This window comes from Lontra canadensis, unplaced genomic scaffold (genome assembly GCF_010015895.1).
Source record: "Lontra canadensis isolate GAN:19392208 unplaced genomic scaffold, GSC_riverotter_1.0 scaffold191, whole genome shotgun sequence".
In the NCBI taxonomy this organism is placed as follows: domain Eukaryota; kingdom Metazoa; phylum Chordata; class Mammalia; order Carnivora; family Mustelidae; genus Lontra; species Lontra canadensis.
Genome location: NW_022631185.1, coordinates 1,345,035 through 1,368,780, shown reverse-complemented (window position 1 = coordinate 1,368,780; position 23,746 = coordinate 1,345,035). Strand labels below are relative to the sequence as shown.

The 23,746-nt window shown below is 50.9% G+C and overlaps 1 protein-coding gene across 2 annotated transcripts; it reads right to left on the bottom strand.

Moving 5' to 3' along the window:
• Positions 1–1,255: 1,255 nt before the first annotated feature.
• Positions 1,256–10,948, bottom strand: ZSCAN22 (zinc finger and SCAN domain containing 22). 2 transcript variants are annotated; one of them, XM_032847684.1, is made up of 3 exons: positions 10,744–10,948; positions 6,940–7,392; positions 1,256–4,202 (listed from the first exon to the last, which is right to left on the bottom strand). In XM_032847684.1, exons 2-3 carry the CDS (start codon positions 7,337–7,339, stop codon positions 3,127–3,129), a joined length of 1,476 nt encoding a protein of 491 aa, XP_032703575.1. In that variant the 5' UTR covers positions 7,340–7,392; positions 10,744–10,948; the 3' UTR covers positions 1,256–3,126. The 2 variants fall into 2 exon arrangements, with proteins under 2 accessions (XP_032703575.1, XP_032703576.1); XM_032847685.1 differs by lacking the exon at positions 10,744–10,948 and having other exon boundaries at positions 6,967–8,221.
• Between the last annotated feature and the right edge of the window lie 12,798 nt (positions 10,949–23,746).

Below are 23,746 nucleotides of genomic sequence, written 5' to 3'. Positions count from 1 at the left end.
GATTCTGTTCCCTAATACAGATGTCATGAGCTGTCTGGTTCCAAACTATCACATCTTCCTAATGCATGTTCTATTTATTACAAAAAATACCACAAAAAACAAACAGACAAACAAAACCCCAACAAAACAACATAGCAATCCTATGACCCTAATGATGCTTTCGTGTCAACATCTATTTTGTTGAAATTAATATAGCTCTGTTGTCTTTCTTCAGATTCACATCCGCCTTGTATATCCTTTTCTATTCCTTTACCCTCAACTTGCCCATTTTAAATGTGTTTCTTCTAAAGAACATATGTCTGGATTTGAAGGAAATCCAATGTTAGTATTTGACTTACTTGGTTTGTTGAACATAGTGGTGCTTCTTAAAATTGCTGACATTATTTGGATAGGCTTTCAAATCTTAGTGCTTCCAGTCTCTGGCAGTAAAAACTTGGCCACGTCCCTTCCTCTGTAAAACAGGGATGGTCATCCTGCCCTGAGTGTTGTGAGATGATGTACATAAGTTATTTGGCAGAGTGAACAACACATGTGGATCCTTAATGAAGATTCCTTTTTCCTGATTTCCTCCCCCTTTAGACAAACACGGGAAGACACATATGTCATGACGAAGTGGGTGGTGGAGATGCTCAGAGCACCAGGGAATGGAGTTTCAGCTCTTCTGTGCCAAAGACAAGGAAAATGGGGGCAGAAAGAGGTGGAGATGGACACTGCAAGCTGGTCGCCAGGCCCTGGGTTGGGTCCTGCACAAGGCAGGTCGTCTTATTCCTGCTTTATAGATGAGCAGTTCACTGAGGTTTAGGGAAGTCACTAATCTGAGGTCCTAAAAGCAGCCCTGGGGAGCAGTAGGGCTTGGCAGCCTGACTTTAGGCCCATATATTTCCATTGCCTGAAGGCTTTTTGGAGGCCTGTGTGATCATTTCACTAGTAATGTGTATCTCTCATCTCTGAGCTTTTCCCTATGTCTGAGTCTTTGAGTCTCTCAGCCTTGGTCTCACTATGAGTGGCAGTCTGCCTGTGTGCAGGTGTATCTGGGACTTTCTCAGAGATACTGATACAAGATCTGTTTCCCTGGGTCTCAACCTTCCTGTTCTGAACCTCACTCCTTGGTTGGTCTGTGTGACTCTGCTTACTTGTGACACAAAGGGAATGAGTTCAAGACACAGGGAGAAACACTGGGAGAGATGGTACAGTACAAAACAGTATGGTAGGTCAAAAGGCTAACATGTGAATGTGATAGGGTCATCAGAGAGAGACACCCTAAAAGTTAAGAACAGAAGCAGTGACATCCAGTTACAGACATGGACCCTGAAAGAGGGGCAGGGATACAGAACTGTGAGAGAAGGCCAGAAAGCACTGACAGCATGCTGGCAACCACTGAGTCCAGGGAATTCTGGGGCGATAGAAAGGGCAGACTCAATATGGTAACATTTTATTGAGGCCACTGTATGCTAGGCTTGTCTGAGTGCTGGGGCTCTAGGAAAATAAGATTCTTCTTGCCCTGCAGGGTGTCAGGGAGACAGCAACCTTTCTCAGGTCGCAGGGTGGAGCATGGCAACTGCCTCCAGGAAGGCACCAGTAATGGTATAATCATTCAACAGACACTGGTCAGAGCTTACTGCATCCTGTGCTGTGGATACTGAGGATAAGACAAGGTCCTTGCTCTTGGAAGCTCACAGTCTCTTTGGGAAACACAGACTGTAAGCTCTGGAAGCAGTAAATACAACATGGTAGGAAGTTAAAGAGAAGTTAAGGAGGTGCTCTGGAAGCAAAGAAGGCAAGTTGAAGTCAGCTCAAGGAAGTAGGGAGGGTTTTGTTAGAGAGGGATATGTGAAACATCTAGGAGGAAAGGAGAGAAGGTTTGCAGGCACAGGTACAGAGGCACGTAGGTGGGGGGAAATATGGCTTCTTCAGGAACCACAAGTAGTTCCACAGGGCTGGTGTGTGGAAGGTGGGGCTACCACAGGAGGAGATGAACGGGGGCGTCAGGTCACAAATGATCATGAATGGCAGGTGAAGGAGTTTGACATATATCCCTAAGGGCAGTTCTTTGAAACCATTTTCACATCACTGAACACATAGAAAAATGACAGTTTTCACATACACATATAAGGGTACCTGGAGAGGTTGTTTGGGGCCAAGACTTATGTCTTGGCATACTTGTAACCCATTCAGGAAGCTTTGCCAAAGAAGGGGGTGCATTGGAGAGCTTTCTACTACGGAGTGACACAATCAGGTCTGGCTTGCAGAAAGAGCCCCCTGGAGGCTGGTGTGGAGAAAGAAATATCGGGGGAAGTCAGAGGAGAGAATGAAGGCAGGAGACCCCAGCTGCAATCCAGATGAGGTGATGAGGGCTCACAGAAGGTGACAATGGTGAAGGCGGATTAGAGGTGAGTTTTTGGTAAAGCCAACAGGGCTGATGACTGATGGGACATAGAAGAAGAGGGCAAAGAGAAACAGATGCTGCGCAAGCATCATGTCACACCCTTGATTAGGGAGAATGTGAGAGAGACTGGGGGCCTGGAGAAGGCCTCACAGAAAAGGCAGCCCCACAGGTTGGCCTTGGAGTTAGACATGAACAGGTGGAGCAAAAGAGTAGGTGTGAAGGCACAGAGGTGGGCATGGGCTGTCATCCCTCCTGGGCTAAGCGGGAGAGGAAAAGCTAAGAGGTAAGTTCAGCTTACCAGGTAAGTTAAAAAGTAAGAAAAGGTAAGAGCAGCTACATGGAAACATGAAGCTGGAGCCTTTCTGCCCAGAGCAACTTGGGACCACTGAGTCCCGACAGAAACTTTACTCCAATTGTCATGGCTCTGAAGACCAATCCAGGTCCTCAGCTCAGCTGTCCTTTCTCTGAGATGGGCCTGAGTGGGGTATAGAGAGAAGCAGGATCCTTCTGGAAGATTCTCCTGCTGGCCTGAATAGCTCTGTGTTCATCAGGTGCCTCCATCTGGGTCTCCAAACGCAGAGTTGTTCCCAGACAGCCCCAGAATCTGCCCAGAAGCACCTTATCATTTTAGGGTACTATCAATCACCCACCCTGTTCTCTGTTCCTTTGGAACTTAGGGTTTCTTTTAGATGTTGATCCTCCGAGGGGAAGTTGTTCTGTGTCCCAAGGGCTTTCTTTGGTTACTGAAGGACTGTGATGTGGATTCTCAGGTGAACCATGAGGGCTGAGCTGCGGCTAAAGGCCTTCCCACAGTCACTGCACTTGTATGGCTTCTCTCCCGTGTGGATTCTCTGGTGCTCAGTGAGGGAGGAGCTCTGTGCAAAGGCCTTCGGACAAACCTTACACTGATATGGCTTCTCTCCGGAGTGGATTCTCAGGTGGCGGATCAGAGCTGAGCAGTCACTAAAGGCTCTCCCACAAGCGTCACACTTGTAGGGCTTCTCCCCAGTGTGGATGCGCTGGTGCTGAGTCAGATGGGTGCTCTGGCTGAAGGCCTTCCCACACTCTTCACACTCATAGGGCCTCTCCCCTGTGTGCACCCGCTGGTGCTGAGTGAGATGGGTACTGCGGCTGAAGGTTTTGCCACATTCCCCACACTTGTAGGGTTTTTCTCCAGTGTGGATCCTCTGGTGCTGAGTTAGGTGGGTGACCCGGCTGAAGGCCTTCCCACACTCTTTACACTCATGGGGCTTTGCCCCGGTGTGGATGACCTGATGCTGGGCTAAGTGAGTGCTCCGGCTGAAAGCTTTCCCACAGTCACTACAGGTGTAGGGTGTCTTCCGAGAATGGCTCTTCTGATGTGTCTCGAGGGCTGAGGGGCTCTGGAATGTTTTTCCACATTCACCACACTTGGAAGACCTCCTCCCTGAGTATATGCATGGAGGCTCTGTCCTATCACCATCTACTGCATCAAATTTCTCTTCTGGTGTCTTCTCTTTTGAGGTGAAATTTGGCCACACATTGGGACTATTCCCCAAGGCACCAGATTCACAGCTGGGCTGGTCAATGGGAACATCCTTGTGAGGCTCTGAAGTTTCCCTCAAATCCATCTCTTGGGGGACAGACTTCGTCCAGGTTTCCCCCGAGAGTCCTGCCTGCCTCTCTGAGCTGCCCTCAGGTTCACAAGCATCACCAAAGGTGGGTCCCAGGGAAATACCTCCCATAAGGGTTTCAGTGGCTCTGTCTAATGGCTCTGACTCTTCCAAATCACTCTGCATGCAGTTTGCCTCTGAGAGCTTGGCTTTCGGGTCCCATCCTGAAACAATCCAAACCACAGTGTCACCACTCTGTCCACACAGGGCTCCCCAACTCGGCCTGGTCTGACTCTGTAAGGGGAGACACAGCCACTCCTAATATTTGGCCCCATTTCCAAAGGAAAGTTTCTCATTTGGTGTCCTGGATGACAAAAGGGCATGGGGCTGTCCTCCCACACCATCAAAAACTGGATCACAGGTTTCAATCCCCCCTCCCCACAAGTCTCATTCTTCAAGGCTGCTGATTTTTGCTCAAGTATCAGAAGGAAGACTCTGATGTTGAACTGAACTGAAAGAGTGAGAGCGAGAGCAAGTAAGCACGCACAGGGGTTCTTCTTTGCCAAGTGCCTGCATACTCGCTCCCCCTGGGCAGGCCCCAGCTCTTGGTGCCTTCCCCATGGACCTAGACACCTACTGAGCATTTTCTGCAGGTGCTCAGTAAATACTGGCTGAATGAGGGAATTAATTCCAGATGCTCACAACTGTGCAGTTTCCTACAGTAGACTCTACCTCGAGCCCTAAGTAGACAAGTGCTGCTGAGGGTGAGTGGTGACACACCTGCCTGGCTTCCCTAAGACCCCAGGAGGATTGAGGCCCACTCTTTCTAAATGGCTGTGGAGGCAGAGTATGGTTAAAAGGAAGCTGGAGACTGGGTTGTGTATGAGTCAGTGGCATGTCTGAACTGACCTTTGAGCTGAACTGATCCTTGAGGGGTGCACAGGGCACCTGGGGACAGTGAACAGCATCGTGCACTGGACAGACCCCAGGAAGAGATGGGAGAAGGCATATAGCTGCCCACAGTGGGGCCCCAGCTCTGCCGCTGGCCAGCTCCAGGGCCTTGCGCAGTCTTGCTTGCTTTTGTCTGGCCCTGCTTCCCCACCTGTGCCAGAGGGACCCACCACCGCTCGCCTCCCAGGGGTGCTGGTCATTCTTGGACTCTTGTTATGTGCTAGTCTCCAAGTACAGTGGATCATTTCCATTGCCTCGTTTCAGCTTCAGTCTGCTCTCACAAGGACATACTGCAACGACTGCACTTCAACAAGGAAACAGGCCCAGTTGAAGGAAGGTCTTGAGTAACTAACTGGTACAAGATGACACAGTTAGCTAGCAGCCAAGTTGAGATTTCAACTGTAGATCTCAGCTTTCCTCCTCTAAGCCTACAGATGTCCTCCTAACACCCCAGCCTCTCCAGCCACATGCTTGGTCCCACATCTCCCTTTCTTCCTCTATTCTAGAAATATCACACAACCTGCCTTTCCAGAATTCACTGGTCCTTACTGTACCACTGGCCCTTCACCTCCCACCATTCCCTCTGCCTGGACTGCCAGGTCCTTCTTGTCTCAGTGCCATATTGCCTTTTCTCTGAAAACTTCGACCCTGCAGGAAGATGGGGTCATTACCCTTGTCCCCATGACCTCTGCCTGGGCACAGCTGATGGGGCCACGGGAAAGCACATGACTACCCTCTCCAGAAAAGTCTGCTTCTTAAGGAGCTAAAAAAAAAATCATCCTAACAGCCCCAGTTTCCACTGTGTTTAATCTGTGCCAGGCATTGACACTGAGGTAGGTATTATGACTGCAATTCCCATTTTATTGACAGGGAAACAGAGGCACAAGAAAGTCACATGACCAGGAGGAAGAAGAGCAGTGGTGGATCTACCAACCCTTGATCATACTTTTGTTCCTCCTACTCACAGCACGCCTCCTCCCAGGTCCTGGCATATACACGCTATCTGCTACCATCACGCCTGGCCACACTGGGCCAGGCCCTTCTGGGAGGAGCCTTCACTCCCTGCTCTCGATTGTCCTGCCATCCTCTCTGCGTCCTACAGGCCCTCCCCGGGCTGGGATATTGGTGTGGGTCCCCCAAAGCAACAGTGCCCACTCTAGTTAAGGGCAAGACTGACTCAGCCAGATCCTAGAGGGCCAGCAGAGGGAGGAATCAGAGAAGACACAAGGAGACACTGGGTATTTCTGTCACTCCCGCCCCCACCCTCACAGGCTTCCAGCTCCCAGCAGCCTGGTTTTCCTTGCTCATCTTGCTCATCATCCAAAAAACAAGCACAAGACCCCAACCAGTTCAGCTGGCCTCAGCCCAGGAATCTTTTACTGTTCTTCCTGGGGGTTTCTACACTGGTAAGACATAAGTCTGGGTTGCTGAGCCAATTTTATCTCCAATGAGGATAGAAGCTGCTTAAGAGTAAAGCTAGGGGCACCTGGGTGGCTCAATTGATTAAGTGTCTGCCTTTGGCTTGGGTCATGATCTCAAGGCCCTAGGATTGAGCCCCCCCATCAGGCTACCTGCTCAGTGGTGAGACTGCTTCTCCCTCTTCCTCTGCCCCTCCCTGCCGCTCCTGCGCACTCTCTAAAAAAAAAAAAAAAAAAAAAAAAAAAAAAAAAAAAAGGAAAAGGAAAAGAAAGAGAGAGAGAGAGAGAGAAACTAATGTAGGAAAACCCAACTGAGAAGCAGAATGAGAAAAAAAGAGTCCTGATACCATCAACAGAGCTCCTGAATATAGCCACGAGGCCTCCCTACTTTGCTTCAGTCAGTTTGGGCTGGGATTTTGGTCATTAGCAATCAAAACAGATCTGCTTAGCACAGTGTGTGAGAGTCTGGGTGAGGTACAAAGGTGACGAGTGTGTGTGTGAGCGACCCCAAGCCCAGACCCTGCACTCCCACATTCCAGTCCGGGCTCTGCCCTCAGTGCGCTGTGAACAGTTACCAGCTGCTCCGCCTCACCTCTCTTGTCGAGTGCCCGAGTCAGACCTTCCACCAGCATGGCAGCCTCCTCACCACTCTTGGGGAACTGGGCACCCACCCAGGACTGCATCTTGGGGGGCAGCGCCCCCAGGAACTGCTCCAGCACCAGCAGCTCCAGCATCTGCTCCTTGGAGTGCGCCTCGGGCTGCAGCCACTGGTGGCACAGCTCACGCAGCCGGGCCAGGGCCTCATGTGGGTTGGATGCCTCCTCATAGCAGAAGCGCCGGAAGCGAAGACGAGCAGCCTCAGGGTGGGCAGTGTGGCCAGAGCTAGATTCCTGGATCTCAGAGAGGGTGGCCTCCTCATCCTCCACCTTCACACGCAGGAAGCCTTCCTGTTCCCAGGGCACTGGGCTCAGAGGACTCTTGGGGATGGCCATCAAGCAGCAGTACAAAAGGGAGGCACAGGAGGGCTGGAGTGTTGGAACTGGGTCTGCAGGAATGCCAGAACTTTGTCATCGTGTGGAACTTGGTGCTCTGCTCGTACCTGTAGAGCAGGGCAGATGCAGACTGGGGGCCTGTGAGATGTGACTCATTCTCACAGAGACATAGATGCTCAAAATAATCAGATGCTAAGCACCATTCTAAACGTTTGTATATAGTAACTCATTTAAAACTCATAACGAAGTCAGGAGGTGGGAACTTCCTTTCCATTGTATCAATATGAAAACAGATAGAAAGGAGAAGAGTTGCCCAAAGATTCCCAGATACTGAAGGTATGGGGAGTTGCTGAGCTGTAAACCAAGGCAGCCTGAGCCCATGGCTGGTCTGCTTACAGTGCTCTTCCCACACAGAACCAGATCTCCCTCCCCTCACACACACTCCTCAGGTAGCTACACACGGTCATTCACTCACTTTATTTGCTAATTATTTTGTAGCTTCTGAGATGGATACTTATATAATTGACATTCAGCCTTTCTTCCTTTCCTCTTTTCTAATACATTTACTTAAGGTTATAAATTTCCTTCTAAACAAAGCTTTAACTGCACACCCATCAGTTCGATGTTGCATTTTCATTATCATTTAATGAGTTCAGAATATTTTCTCATTTTCGTTGTAGTTTCTTCCTGACCCATGGGTTATTTAGAAATCTACTCTTTCATTTCCAAACAATTGGGGTTTTCTAGTTATCTTCTTATTGTTGATTACCAGATTAAGACTGTTGTGCTCAGAAAATGTGCTTTAGTCATTTTTAATCCTTTGAAATTTGCTAAGACTTGGTTTGTAACCCAATATATAGTTAATTTTAGTCAGTGTTCTGCATAAACTTAAAAAATAATGCAAAAAACTGGGGCTCCTGGGTGGCTCAGTGGGTTGAGGTCTCTGCCTTCAGCTCAGGTCATGATCTCAGGGTCCTGGGATCGAGCCCCGCATCAGGCTCTCTGCTCAGCAGGGAGCCTGCTTCCTCTCTCTCTCTCTCTGCCTGCCTCTCTGACTACTTGTAATCTCTACCAAATAAATAAAATCTTTTAAAAAAATGCAAAAAATTAAAAACAGAACTACCCATACAATCCAGCAATTCCATTTCTGGGCATTTATCTGAAGAAAATGAAAACACTAACTTGAAAAGATATATTCACCCTATATTCATTGCAGCATTATTTATAATAGCCAAGATATGGAAGCAACCTAAATGTCCAACAACAGATGAAGGGATAAAGAAGATGCGGCATATATATATCATATATATCCATATACACATGATATGATACATATACATGATACATATGATATACATGATACATATGATGTCATACATATATGTGACATACGTAGATAGATAGATATAGATATATATATCAGCCATAAAGAAGAATAAAATCTTGCCATTCATGACAACATGGATGGACCCTGAGGTATTATGGTAAGTGAAATAAATCAGAGAAAGACAGATACCATTTGATTTCACTTACATGTGGAATCTAAAAAACAAACAAGTGGACATACAAAAGAAAACCAGATTCAGGGACGCCTGGGTGGCTCAGTTAGTTGAGTGGCTGCCTTCGGCTCAGGTCATGATCCCAGGGTCCTGGGATCAAGTCCCACATCCGGCTCCTTGCTCAGCAGGGAGCCTGCTTCTCTCTCTGCCTCTGCCTGCTTGTGTGCTCTCTCCCTCTCTTTCTCTGACAAATAAATAAAATCTTAAAAAAAACAACACAACAACAACTAGATTCATAGATACAGAGAACAGACTGATGGCTGCCAGAGAAGGGGGTTTGGGACTGGGTGAAAGGGATCAAGAGATACAAACTTGCACTTATAAAATAAATAGGTTATGGGGATGTAATGTAAAACACACAGAATATAGATCATGATATTGTATTAACTTTTTATGGTAAGAAATGGTAACTAGACTTATTGTAGAGCATTTTACACTGTGTATGAATTCTGAATCACGGTTGTACATCTGAAACCAATAAAATGTTGTACATTAACTATACTTCAATTAAAAAAATGCAAAGCCTTCCCAGATAAATGAAGGAGGATAAACAAATGATGACAGATAAACAACTTCATCAACATTAAAAACTTTCATGATTTGAAGGACACCAACAAGAAAGCAAAAAGGCAACCCATAATATGGCAGGAAACATTTACAAAATATATCTGATAAGGAACCTGTATCTAAACAATTCCATAATAAAAAGACAAATAATCCAGTTAAAGAACGGGCAAAGGTTTTGACTAGACATTTCTTCAAAGAAGATATACAAATGGCTAAGAGGCAACATGAAAAGATGCCCAACCACAGAAATCCAAATCAAACTCCCAATGAGATACCACTTTACACCTGCTAAGATGGCTAAAATCAAAAAGAGGTAACAGGGGCGCCGGGGTGGCTCAGTTGGTTAAGAGACTGCCTTTGGCTCAGGTCATGATCCTGGAATCCTGGGATCGAGTTCCGCATCAGGCTGCCTGTTTGGCAGGGAGTCTGCTTCTCCCTCTGACCCTTCTTCCCTTTTCATCCTCTCTCTCTCTCAAATAAATAAATAAAATCTTTAAAAAAAAAAAAAAAAAAGGAGGTAACAAATGTTGGTTGGCATTTGAGCCATGGCCTTGGGCACAGGGAAAAGCAAACCTTAGTAAAGTAAGTCCCCAATCCCGAAACCTTTCTGTGGCAGCTGGCAACTTCTGGCAAAACTGTGTTCGAGCCCCTAGAAGCTCATTTGGATCTCTTGTCACCTTGTCCTTGCCATCATCCCCAACCCGCATCTTTACAGCCTTCGTCCCTGTTATTCTCATGTTCTACGATCTCTCTCTGCACCTAAATTCTCCTACTCCTCCAGACTGCGCTTTGCCTGCCTTCGTCTCCAAGAGCTGTCCAAGCGCTTGGAACAAGCTAAGTGAATGCCCTGGGTCTCTCTTTCCTATAGCTCTGGCTGTAACCACATGTTACCCCAGAGAGACCCGGCAAGCGGGAGCAACAGCGCCCAGGGCACGCACGGCCCACGTCAAGTGCATAGTAAACAGGTGCTGAGCAAATTGGGACCGGGGAAGGCTGGGCATGGTCACCCACAGACGTGGGGAGTCCACTGTACAGGCGAGGGGAAGCAGCAAGGGACGGCAGTAAGTGCACCAAGATTCCAAGCTCCCTTTTGGACACCGGGAGCTTCTATTCTGGAAAATTCCTGATGACAGTCGCTGAAACACATGGACACGGAACCGCCTCAGCCCATCCCCCTCCGCGCTGACCGGACATCAGGTCAAGGTCCCCGGATTCGTGAGTGTTCAGCCAACCGAAGACAGTGGTCCTCACTTGTAGCTGTCCTGACAACTGACCTACCTTAGAGGGCTGCTGTGAGGTCACCCAAGGTGCTCCATGATGAACGTGCAGCAGCGGCCGGCACTCGGCGAACACGTGGTGGACACCCAGTCCGCTGACTCCACAGCCTCCTGCCGGGTTAAGCACACAGAAGCTGCTGGGGACACATCCACAAACCCGGGTGGGTGTCCGCCGTCCAAGAGCTGCAGCTGCGGGCGCGGCGAAGCACAGACTCGGTAAACTCTGCTTAGTACCCCCGTTCCAGCGGGCCCGGCAACGTGTTAGCCACACGGTCGCACGCACACAGCCTACCTCAGGCGCGGCGTCAGCCACACCCCCGAATCCACCCGGGCACTCCCAATCTCTGTGTCACTCCCAGTCAGGGCAGGAGCCACAGGTCCTCACAGCGGCGCCAACGCCCCCGCGAACCCCTTCATTCCGCGGCTCTGAGCCGCTCGCCCCGCAGCCACACCCCCACGTTCCCACTCCTGACCGCACACAAGCCGCGGGAGCGCAAGCCCCCAGCCCCGTCGGCCACACACCACAGCGAGCGGCCCGTCAGAAACACGCGCCCGCGGCGTGGCGCCGCTGCAGCCCACTCTCAGGCTGCATCCCCGTCCGGGGGCCCCACGCTCGGGCAGGGAGTTCTACACTCGGCTGGGGCGGCCATCACGCGGCCCTCCAGTCGCGCCGCTCGTGGTCAGCGCCTCAGTTCCCGCCGGCGGGTCGGTCCCTCACGCCTCGCACAGGCCGCCGCACGAGCTGGCAGCTTCGGGGCGTGGAAGGTTCCTCTCCCGCTGCGACCCCAGCGGACCGCCTCAAGACTCACCTCACCCGCGCGGCGGGAGCCACTTCCGGGAGCTCACCGGGCGGTGCCCGCTCGTCGGGACCACGACTCCCAGAATGCGCCGCGCTGTCCGGCAGCGCGCCCGCCCGCCCGCCCGCCGGGACCACAATTCCCAGAATGCGCCTCGCCGTCCTGCGGGCGCGTGGACTCGGCGGAACCACAATCCTCAGGGTTCTCGCGTTTCAAGCGCCTCAGCCCGCACGCCGCCCTCCCGGATTATAAGCCCCAGAAAGCCCCGCGTCCCCTCCTGCGCACCGTGGGGGCACGACGGTAGTTGCAGTGCGGGCGGGTAGTGGGCAGAAGGCTGGCCCACTGTGGGGTTGTGGCGGCCGTGAGTGGAGAGTTGGGCCAGGGGCTGTGCGGGAGGTGGAAGCGTGCACGGTGCGTGGGGGTGAGGGGTGACGGTATCGGTGTGAGGGTTGTCACCGTGTGTAGCATGTGTTGCTTTTTGTGACGGTATACAGTTGATTGCACGTGTTTGTCCTTTGTGGCTGTAGGTGCCCCACAATCTAGGGTGAATGTGTTATTCGCTGTGACCACGTGTGTGGGTAGTTCTTGTGTGTGTAACTTGTGCGTGTGCTCTCTGTGTTAGTCACCGTATGTGATAATCCTGCAGCACGGTGTGGCTGTCACATTGAAAGAGGGTGTCTGGTGGTGGTACCCAGGAGGGCCCGGTACAGCAGGAGGGTCCCAGACTGTGTAGAATTGCTCTGTGATGGTGCAGGGACTGTGACTGTGATCGCGGATGTGACTGTGTGATAGTGTGGATGCCTGAATGTGTGACTATATGTGAAAACATGTCCTCTGTGGAGAGTCTGAGCAGGAGACTCCGGCTGGGGGCGGAGGACAGGGTGGGTAGGGGCCCAGCCTGTGTGGTGAGGCTTTGAGGTTGGCCTGGCCCATGCTTACTGATCCCAGCCTGCGATCATGGCCCCTTCTGCTCGTCAGACCTTTGCCTGCAGCCAGAATGAGCACCTTGTGTCTTCCACAGATGTGCACTGAGCAGTAAGGGCCAATGCCATCCCAGATGGGACCTGCAGAGAAGACGACAGGCACCGCCTGCCTCTATGGAGCGGACGTTGTTGTTGGGAAGGCAGACAGTAATCAAAGACGCAAAAACTGCTTCTGAGGAGGTGGCATCCCAGCCGAGTCCTGAATAGAGGGAAGAGGCAGAGTGTTTCAGTAGATGGAATGCTAATCCCAAGAGTCCGAGGCGGGTACAGGCAAGGAGGTCCAGCTGGAGTGGATTGAGGGAAGGACACAGCAAAGGATAGGGATGGAATCGGGAGTCCTGTGGGGGCAGATGGTGCAGAGCTTATGGGCCATGTGTGGACTTGGATGTCTACCCTGAGAGAGGTAGGAGCCATGGGAAGCCTTTGGCCAGAGGATTGTGCTTTGATTTAGGTCTTTGTAGGATTCCTCTGGCTGTTACAGGGGAAGACTCCTGGGGTGAGGGTAGAGGTGGGAAGACCTAGGAGGTGAGTGCTGCTGGAATCCCAGGGAGCAGGGTAGGTCGGATCAGGATGGTAGAGGTAGAGGTATTGCTAAGTGGTCAGATACAGATCTGTTTTGAAGACGGAACAGACAAGCTCAATGGGTTGAAGTGCAGCATCCAAGGGGAGAGCAAGGCTGGCCCAGGAGCCTGAGAGTGTTTTAGTTTGCTACAGCTGCCATAACTAAATACCACAGACTGGGTGGCCTACACAGTAGACACTTATTTTCTCACAGTTCTAGAAGCTGGAAGTCCAGGATCAAAGTGTTGGCAGGGTTGGTTTCTCCTGAGGCTTCTCTCCTTGGCCACGTTCTTGCTCTGTCATCATTTAGCCTTTCCTCATTAGCACACCCCTGGTGTCTCTCCCTCCCAGTCACTGCATTAGGCCCACCCATATGACTTTGATTAATGTTTGTTATCTCTTTAAAGGTCCTGTCTCCAAATACAGTCACATTCTGGGATATACCAGGTGTTAGGTTAGGGTGTTAACGTGTGAATTTTGGTGGGACGCAGTTCAGCCTGTAATGGGACGAAGGGACATTGGTATGAGTGTGGGGATACTTTCTGGGAGGCTTCTGAGGGCAGGGGAGAGAGGGCAACAGCCAGAGGAGACCCAGGTGCCAGGGAATAAAGCCTGGATTGACAGTAGGTGTGGGGTGACCTGGAAAGTCGACGGGAGCTTTCCTCAGGGCCTTCGTCTCTGTCCAGATTAGGAGTCTGTGCTGTTAGAGCAGAGAGGAGTCTTGCCCTTTCTGTGACCTGAGGCCGGGGCATCCTTGGTGCTTAGCACAGGTCAGAGCCCCAAGAAGAGTTGTGAAGAATGAATGGCGGAGTGACAGTATTCCTTTCTTGAAGCTGCTTATCTGGATTCTGTCTTACTTTCCATCCTCACTGTGGTCCTTCCACTCCACACCCCAGACTTTGGGAGACACCTTTATGCTTATTCTCTGATTACTGGACCAGTGCTCTAGACCTCTGGGTTTTCCTGAATAGACTCTCCTCTCTTCCTCTCTCTCTTTCTCATCTTCTCCCCAGAATTCAAACCCCATCTTTTATTCCTTTTAATTTGGCAGTTATGTCAGTCAGCTATTGCTCTGTAATGAACAGTTACGACAGTTCACTGACTGACAGCAGTAAGCACTTATTTCTCTCATGAGTCTAAGAATTGGCTAATCCGGGCTGGGCTGCGCTCCAGGCTATAGGTTGGGTCCATCTCTGCTACATTTGTCTTGTATGGCTCATAGGGCAAGTTTATCTCATGGTGATGGCAGAGATGCCTGCCGGCTTGAGGCCCAGGCTCAGAACTAACATACTAGCAACTCCACTCAGATTCTGTTGGCCAAAGCAAGTCACATGGCCACACCCAAAGTCAAGGAAGAGGCATCCATGCTGCCTTTAGTGAGAACCACAAATATGGCCAAGGGTATGTACACAAGGAGGGGTGGAAAACTGAGCCGTTAATTCTGTCCACTTCATCAATACTTTTGTTTTTTTTTTCAGCTTAGAAAGTCAACAGAGTTGACATTTGTGATCTTGGTTTCTTTCAGATCAAGGACGGTGACCACAGAGGATATTCAAAGAGCTGCTGCAGTTCATCATGGCGGTAACAAGGGAGGTCATCAGAAAAGAGAGCTCACAGGGCTCTGCCTTCAAGATGCTGATGCTCCTGAGGCCTCCTCAGGGAACCAGAACAGAGATGCTACTGAGGAGACTTTTCCAGGTAAAAAAATTTTAAGAAAAGGTCATTCCCCAGTAGACCTTTGGGGGATAGTCAATAGACTAGAATCTCCTAGTATGGGGAGAGGTTATAGGCAGTAAAGTTGTGAGAAGGGGGGACGCCTAAGTGGCTCAGTCACTTAAGCATCTGCCTTTGGCTCAGGTCATGATCCCAGGGTCTGGGATCAAGTCCCGCATGGGGCTCCTTGTTCAGCGGGGAACCTGCTTCTCTCTCTGCCTGCTGATCCTCCTGCTTGTGTTCTCTCTCTCTGACAAAAAAAATAAATAAATAAAATAAAATCTTTTTTAAAAAAGTTGTGAGGAGTGTCAGGATACCTTCCAGCTCTATAAAAAAAGAGAGCGTTGCTGTGGAAAACAAACCACACATGTTAGGTGCACATGGAGGAAGCTTTGAGCACATGCCAGAGGCAGTTGTGTCCTAGGCTGCCTGTGTGGACAGGAGTCCCTGCAGGTTCAGCTTGTATTGGAAGAGTTTCAGGCAGCACTTGGCCCTCCCTGTGCACAAGAGGACTCATACTGGGAAAAAGCCCTATCCATGTAGCACCTGTCCATGTAGCACCCGTGGGAAAGTCTTTCGGTGCTGGTCTAACCTCGTTGATCACCAGAGGATCCATACTGAAGTGAAACCCTATGAATGCCACGAGTGTAGAAAAGTCTTCCTTTCCTGGTATATAGTGTACTAAAAAGTACACCAGAGGACCCACCCCAGAGGGGAGTGGTACAAATGCAAGTAGTGTGGCAAAGCCTTTCCGGGGAGCTCGGACCTGCGGAAGAGCCCTGGTGGCTATGCTCTCTCCATGCCCCACGTTATCTCCCATCGTCCAGAAGGCCTAAGGCATGTCCTCTCTCTCATCTTACACCTACACTCTCATTGCTTCCCTCCTCGTTGCCAGAGTTTGCCCTTTTACCTGGTTCTCTTTCCATATTCTTTTCCCTTTAAAACTTAACTCCTGGGGCGCCTGGGTGGCTCAGTGGGTTAAGCCTCTGCCTTCAGCTCAGGTCATGATCTAAGGGTCCTGGGATCGAGCCCTGCATCGGGCTCTCTGCTCGGCAGAGAGCCTGCTTCCCCTTCTCTCTCTGCCTGCCTCTCTGCCTACTTGTGATCTCTCTCTCTGTCAAATAAATAAATAAAATATTAAAAAATAAATAAATAAATAAATAAAAATTAACTCTCTTCTTTTTAAGCTATAGCTCACATACCTCAAGTTCATCCTTCTAAAGTGTGCAGTTCACTTTTCCTTTTTTTGAAGATTTTATTTATTTATTTGACAGAGATCACAAGTGGGCAGAGAAGCAGGCAGAGAGAGAGAGGAGGAAGCAGGCTCCCTGCCGAGCAGGGAGCCCGATGTGGACCCTGGGATCATGACCCGAGCCGAAGGCAGAGGCTTTAACCCACTGAGCCACCCAGGCGCCCCTGCAGTTCACTTTTTATTTTTTTTAATTTTTATTATTTTTTTTCAAAGACCCTATTTATTTATTTGACAGGTCACAAGTAGGCGGAGCAGCAGGCAGAGAGAGAGAGGGGGAAACAGGCTCCCTGCTTAGCAGAGAGCCTGATGCGGGGCTCAGTCCCAGGACCCTGGGATCATGACCTGAGCTGAAGGCAGAGGCTTAACCCACTGAGCCACCCAAGCGCCCCTATTTTTATTATTTTTTAAAGATTTTATTTATTTATTTGACAGAGAGATCACAAGTAGGCAGAGAGGCAGGCAGGGGTGGGGGTTGGAAAGCAGGCTCCCTGCTGAGCAGAGAGCCCAATGTGGGGCTCAATCCCAGGACCCTGAGACCATGACCTGATCTGAAGGCAGATGCTTAACCCACTGAGCCACCCAGGCGCCCCATGCAGTTCACTTTTTAATATATTCACAAGGTTGTGCAAAGACCACCCCTGTCTAATTCCAGAACGCTTTCCTCAGCCCCAAAAACAAACCCCATACCCATTAGCAGTTACTCCCTATTCTCCGATCCCCAGCCTCTGACAGCCATTAATCTGCTTTCTGCCTCCATAGATTTGCCTGCACTGGTATTTTGTGCACATGGCCCCTTCTCGTTTTCTCACCACTGGTAGACACACCACAGGGGTCCTAATCCAAGAAATTCTGTGCTTTTTCCCTGTCAAGCACTGAACTGGGCTTTGGCCCGTGGGTGGCACTGGTTGCCCTCATCTCCTTGGGTCTTCTTGGCCTCCTCTCTGCTTTTCTGCCTTTTGTTGTCAAAGGAACAACCCCAGGATGCTCACCCCCAGTAATCATAACAAGAGACCACATTTTTATTGGGCCCCTTTTGTGCACCAGGCACTGTCTGGGCGGTGCTGGTTAATCCAGTTTCCCAGCTCTGCTGTGACCATCTCTTTCTGCACCACCGAAGGCTTTACCTCTGGCAGCTGCTGCTGCTTTTTTTTTTTTTTATAAAAGATTTTATTTATTTATTTGAGAGAGAGCAGGAGAGGGGAGAAAAGGTCAGAGGGAGAAGCAGACTCCCCATGGAGCTGGGAGCCCAATGTAGGACTCGATCCTGGATCATGACCTGAGCTGAAGGCAGTCACTCAACCAACTGAGCCACCCAGGTGCCCTACCTCTGGCAGCTTCTGCTTTCCAGCTCTCAGCCCTGTCTTCTCTCCAGCCCAGCTTCACATCACTGGTGCCTCCCTGCCTCCAAGCAGAACTTGCCTTTCCACCCACCTACCAGGGAAAAGAGCCCCACATTTTTCCTGATTTCTCTTTTATCACTTCCATAAACCATTGTTCCTGTTTTCCCCCGGGTACAACTGGTTGTACTCCACTGGTCTGGTTTGTGTCTAGAGAGGCTGTGTTGGTTTCCTATTGCTGCTCTAACGAATTACCACAAATGTAGTGGTTTAGAACAACAAAGATCTTTCTGGAGGTCAGAAGTCTATAATGGGTCTCAAGGGGCTAAAATCGCCCTAGTGGCAGGGGCAGTTCTTTCTTGAGACTCCAGGGGAAAACTATTTCCTTGTCTCTTCTACATTCCTTGTTCCTATCTGCGTCAGTGTCATCTCATTTCCTTCTCTGACTCTGACCCTCTTTGCCTTTCTCTTTCACTTAAAAGGGTCTTTGTGATGACACTGGATCCACCTGGTGACCCAGGATTCTCTTCCCCCTCCCTGTCTGCAAATTCTCTTTTGCCGAGTAAGGTATCATATTCACAGGTTCTGGGGATTACGATGTGGGCATCTTTAAGCAGGGAGAGGAGGCATTATTCTGCCTACCACAGATCCAGATTGCACTGGTTTGGTGTTTGGTTTGGTCACCCAGATTTTTATCCAGGCAATTCTCACGTGTAGGTGAGGCTGGGAACCACTGGCTAAGGAGCGGGGGGGATGCAATAGGAAGTACAGGCTATCGGGAGGGGCCCGGCAGATCTCAGTTCCCAGTTGTGCTTCTTACTCTCTCCTGCTCAGGCAGATGATTCTACTTCTCTGGGTCTCTACTTTCTCCATAGCATGGAGATAATAAACCTGACTCTATAACATGGAGAACTGGAGATAAACTCTCACATCAGGGCACATGGATGGCTCAGTCACTAAGTGTCTGCCTTTGGCTCAGGTCATGATCTCAGGGTCCTGGGATCGAGCCCCGCATCTGGCTCTCTGCTCTGCTCTGCTCTGCTTGGCGGGGAGCCTGCTTCCTCCTCTCTCTCTGCCTGCCTCTTTGCCTACTTGTGATCTCTGTCTGTCAAATAAATAAATAAAATCTAAAAAAAAAAAAAGAGAGAGTGTCTTCTGTCAGTGTGTGAGCGTGCGATGTTTTGTGAGGATGTGTTTAAGTGCAGGTGCACACCACCCAAGGAGTGAAGTGACAGCCTCGAGGCCCCATGAACTCCCCCTTGCCTCCTATCCCAGGACAGTCCAGCTGGGCTGGGAGGCCCAGTCTCTGCCTCCCGCAGCCAGTGCCCGCAGCTCCCCTGCCCTCTGCACAGTGTCTGAACAGCTCTCTGCAGACAGATGTTCAATATGAGACACACACAGGTGCACCATCAATAGGAATGGGCAGAGAACTTGAAGACTGGCCTTCTAGGGAAAGTGAATCGCCCAGGGACATTCTGTGGGTACCATCCTGCTCCTATGTGGTGCTGTGCCAGCCTTTGCCCTGACCATCAGATCCCATAAGAGCTGGGTGTTTCCCACCTGCCGCCCTCTCCCCTGGTGGGGCTGTTCGTGCCAGCTGTTGGTGGCACTTCTTTCTCATCACCCAACCGCAGCCAGTCTGTAACTGTCACTGACCTGCCTCAGGTGGAAGGTGCTTCCTGGTGGAACGACACTCACACTGCACATATTTTCTCTCCAAGTTAACACGTTCAATCCTTGTCGGGAGGCGTTCGCCATCCCCATTTCATAGACAAGAATATGAGGCAGGGAGTAAAGACCCAGAGTGCCTTGGGGTCATGCTGGACTTCAAACCCATGGACCTGGATTTAACTGGTTCTTTAGGCCCGACCACCCTGAAGGAAGGAAGCAGACTTTGCTGAGAGCTGGCCCATCCCTCCTTGTCCTTCTACCTTGCTGCCAGGACACAGTCCCTGTTTTTACAGGGGCTGAGTGGGGGGTCTGTGGCAAGCCCGCCCCATCTCCCTGGTTCACTCACTCATTCCCTCCCGATTTTGTCCCAGCCACATGCCAGGGGATGGGTCTATGGAGGCACCTGAGACAGGTGTGTGCTGAAGGGGCTCTGGGTCCAGACTGGGCTCTGAACAAGGACATGGACAATGACAACACAATGTTCATACTGCCACGGGGGACACGAGGGGAAGACAGGCTGCTTCTGATTCAGCCAGTGAGGAGGGGCCCTGGAGCTGATGCTGAGGATAGGAGACCAAACCAAGCTGGGCTTGGACAACACAGGGATGACTGGAAATGAACCCGGAAAGATGGGGTATGGTGGGTAAGTGCAGGGGCTTCAAGGCCAGACCACATCCTGACGGCCACAAAGAACCCCTGAGTGAAGCTGTGTGGGAAAGTGAAAGGCTCACACCTGTGACGGGATGAAGGAATGGCTCCAGCAGGCACATAACCAACATCTAGACTGAGCAGTGGCTTGCCAGCTCCTACTTTCTGCCTTTACCTAAGTCAGCGGATGGTTCAACCTGCTTCTTCAGGTGGGACCCAATCACCCTGCCATTTTTGAGTCTCAAGAGAACGGCAAATTCTAGAGCTGCCTCCTTATAGTAAATACCCCTTGCATTTGCAGAACGGGATGGAGGGACTGTTCCCTCTCTGTCCCCATCTGCTAACTCATATATTTTTATCCTGAAAAGTGAGTGGCTTCTAGCCGGAGTCCTCCGGCAGTGGTTTAACCTCTCAAAATCTCAGTTCCTTGGGGCGCCTGGTGGCTCAGTCGGTCAAGTGTCTGACTCTTGGTTTCAGCTCAAGTCATGGTCTTGGGGTCATGATTGGGCCCTGTGTCAGTCTCCATGATCAACACAGTCTGCTTGGGATTGTCTGCTCTACCCCTACCCTCCTCAAATAAGTAGGTCTTAAAACAACAACAATAACAACAACAACAACTCAGCTCCTTGTCTCTAAAGTGGGGATAAAAATATCTGCATCCCAGGGGTGCTGAGAGGATGAATGGAACAATGGGTATAAGTACTTACCAAGTGCTAAGGTCTTACTTGAATGTCACCGGCTCAAATTATTTTAATGAAGTCCTTGTGTTGAAGCTGATGAATGACACACAATGTCTTTTCAAGACTGCAACTTTGGGCGCCTGGGTGGCTCAGTCAGTAAGCATCTGCCTTCAGCTCAGGTCATGATCCCAGGGTCCTGGGACTGAGTCCCACGTTGGGCTCCCTGCAGGGAGCCTGCTCTTCCCTCTCCTGCTCCTCCTGCTTGTGCTCTGCCAAATAAATAAATTAAAATAAAATAAAATACCATGACTGTGACACACCACATTTCAGCATTACAAACTTTACTTTCTGGCCGAAGAAAAAAACAAAACCATATGGCCTGAGTTAATACAAGGCACCAACAACTGAAAATGCATCTTTTTTTTTTTTTTAAATTTTTAAGGATTTATTGGGGCACCTGGGTGGCTCAGTGGGTTAAGCCTCTGCCTTTGGCTCAGGTCATGATCTCAGGGTCCTGGGATTGAGCCTCGCATCGGGCTCTCTGCTTGACAGGGAGCCTGCTTCCCCCCCACCTCTCTGCTTGCCTCACTGCCTACTTGTGATCTCCCTCTCTGTTAAATAAATAGAATCTTAAAAAATAAATAAATAAAAGCAAGGATGGGGGCTCCTGGGTGGCTGGTTTTTGCCAGATGTCTTGTGCACTTCTGTGATTTGTGACGTTTGTGTGTGTGTTTCCGTGTCCTGTCTTAGTTCATGCCCAGTCTTCTCTCTCATGGAAATGTTCTCACACTCTAAAATAAATTAATCTTAAAAAAGTAATATTCCGGGGTGCCTGGGTGGCTCAGTGTGGTTAAGCCTCTGCCTTCAGCTCGGGTCATGATCTCAGGGTCCTGGGATCGAACCCCGCATCGGGGTCTCTGCTCAGTAGGGAACCTGCTTCCTCCTCTCTCTCTGTCTGCCTCTCTGCCTACTTGTGATCTCTCTCTCTGTGTCAAATAAATAAAATATTTACAAAAAAATTTTTTTATTTATCCACTTTAGAGAGAGAGCTTGTGCACTCTCTCTAAAGTGGATAAAAGCTCAACTGACTGAGCTACCCAGGTGCCCTGAAAAAGCATCTTTTTAAGTTTCATGTTTTTTGGGTTTTGTTTTTAATTTCATTTTTGCCTTGGCAAAAACTGAAACGACTGTTTCAGACCTGCTGGGACCTTGGTCTCTCCCACCACCTGGTGGACATCTGTGGGAACCTGCATGATGGAGCACGGGAGGGGCTGCTGCTCCCCTTGAAGGCTACTCTGGCTTTCTCACCCAACCGGCTGACCCTGCAGCGAGACGTGTATGACGGCAAGGGGCTGCTCTGCACCGGCTTGGGGTTGCTGATCCTCCCGGCGCCCTCTGCCGAGGAGAAACACCACACCAAGGACGACGGGTCGCCGCCATGTTTGGCGCGCGCCCAGGTCACTGAGGGATGAGCGCGGAAGAGCTGCTGAGGGTCTTCTGATACCTGCTGCACTCACGTGGTGTCCCCTGGGAAAGAACTTTCCGGTGCCGGGCCAGAGATCTGCCCTGGCTGAAGACTTTCTCACATTTGTGACACTTAAAGGGTTTCTGTCCAGCTTGAACCCTCCGACGGGGAAGGAGGACCGCAGGCTCGCGGACGGTCTTCCGGCTCAGGCGGCGTATGCAGGGTCTGGCGCCCGCGTGGACGCACCCGCGCGGACGCACCCGCGCTGCATGAGGTGTGCGCCGCGGCTGAAGGCTTTGCTGCGCACACTGCACACGTAGGGCCGCTCCCCCGTGTACACCCGGTAGTGCTCGGTGAGGTGCGACATCTAGATGTAGGCCTTGCTGCGCTCGTTGCACTTGTGGGGCTCCTCCCCGGTGTGCGTCCCAGGTGGAGGGTGAGGCGGTGCTCTGCACTAAGACCCTTCCGTGGTCCCCACACACAGAGGGCTTCTCCCCAGTGTGGATCCCTTCGTGCCGGGTGAGGAGCGTGCTCTGGCTGAAGGTCCTCACGATTCTCCACGTGCGTAGGGCCACTCGCCCGTGCGCACCCACTGGTGTTTGGCCAGGGAGGAGCTCTGGCTGAAAGAGCGGCGGCGGTGCCCGCAGGGGTGCGGCTTCTCACCCGTGCGTGTCCTCAGGAGCTTGTGGAGGGAGCAGCTCTGGCTGAAGCCTTTCCCACATTCCCGGAGCACTGCGCTCGTGCTCGGCCAGCGAGGAGTGGAGGCCGAACGCCCTGCAGCACATGCGGCACTCACAAGGCCTCTCCCTGCGTGGGTCCTGTGGGAGACCAGGAGGCCTTGAAGACTCGGCAAAGGCTCTGCCGCACTCACAGCGGGCGAACGGCCTCTCCCTGGTGTGGACTCGCTGAGGCTGCGCGAGGTGCGAACTCCGGCTGAAGGCGAACCCGCACTTCCCACAGCTGAAGGGCTTCTCGCCCGTGTGCACCCGCCGGTGCTTAACAAGCGATGAGTTCTTGCTGGAAGGCCGGCCACACTCCCGCCACAGTATGGCTTCTCACCGGTGTGCGTTCTCTGGTGTTGAATGAGATGTGTGCTCTGTCCAAAGGCCTTCCCACACTCCTCGCACGTGTAGGCCTTCCGTTTACTGGGAATCCGTGGAGAGCCCACAAAGTGTGTATTCTTTTTTTTTTTTTTTTTTTAAGATTTTATTTATTTATTTGACAGAGATCACAAGTAGGCAGAGAGGCAGGCAGAGAGAGGGGAAGGAAAGCAGGCTCCCTGCTGAACAGAGAGCCTGATGTGGGGCTCGATCCCAGGACCCTGGGACCATGACCTGAGCTGAAGGCAGAGGCTTTAACCCACTGAGCCACTCAGGCGCCCCCAAGGTGTGTATTCTTGCCAAAGCCATCTCCCCACCCACCACACACCAGCGTGTCCCCCACAGTGTGAGCTCCCTGTGGGTGACTGGGTCTGGAAAAGAGCAAGGGGCTTCCAGACATACACTCTCTTCTTGGCAGGGTGCCCCTGATCTAGGACTGAAAGGCAGGTGAGGCCCTTTTTGCCAACGTGGCTTGTGGGAGCTTGAGCACTGAAAGGACTGGTGCTCAGTGAGGAATGGGTGCCAGGAGAAAGTCCCTGCAAGGCTCCACTCTGGGCTCCTCTTCCCCTGGCTGAGTGTCATTGCTTGGCATTGTCTCTCCACCACCTGGCCTTCCTACTCTGTGGCTTCTTTCTGGATGGTGTGCCAGAAATCCTGCCCTGTAAGTCCCACTGTCTTCGGCCCCTGAAGCAGAGCACCTTTCTCTAAAGGCAGCCGTGCAGCTTGGGGCCCAGGCTCTGTGTCTGAAAAATAAGCAAAAAAACATGCTCAAGTCCTAACCCGACTGTGCACTGAGT

Excerpts from the sequence above, each read along its gene's own strand:
- ZSCAN22 (XM_032847684.1), bottom strand. The coding sequence starts at position 7,339 with ATGGCCATCCCCAAGAGTCCTCTGAGCCCAGTGCCCTGGGAACAGGAA. Across the intron at positions 4,203-6,939 it reads TCGGGCACTCGACAAGAGAG|GATGGGACCCGAAAGCCAAG; the intron begins GTGAGGCGGAGC and ends GGATTGTTTCAG.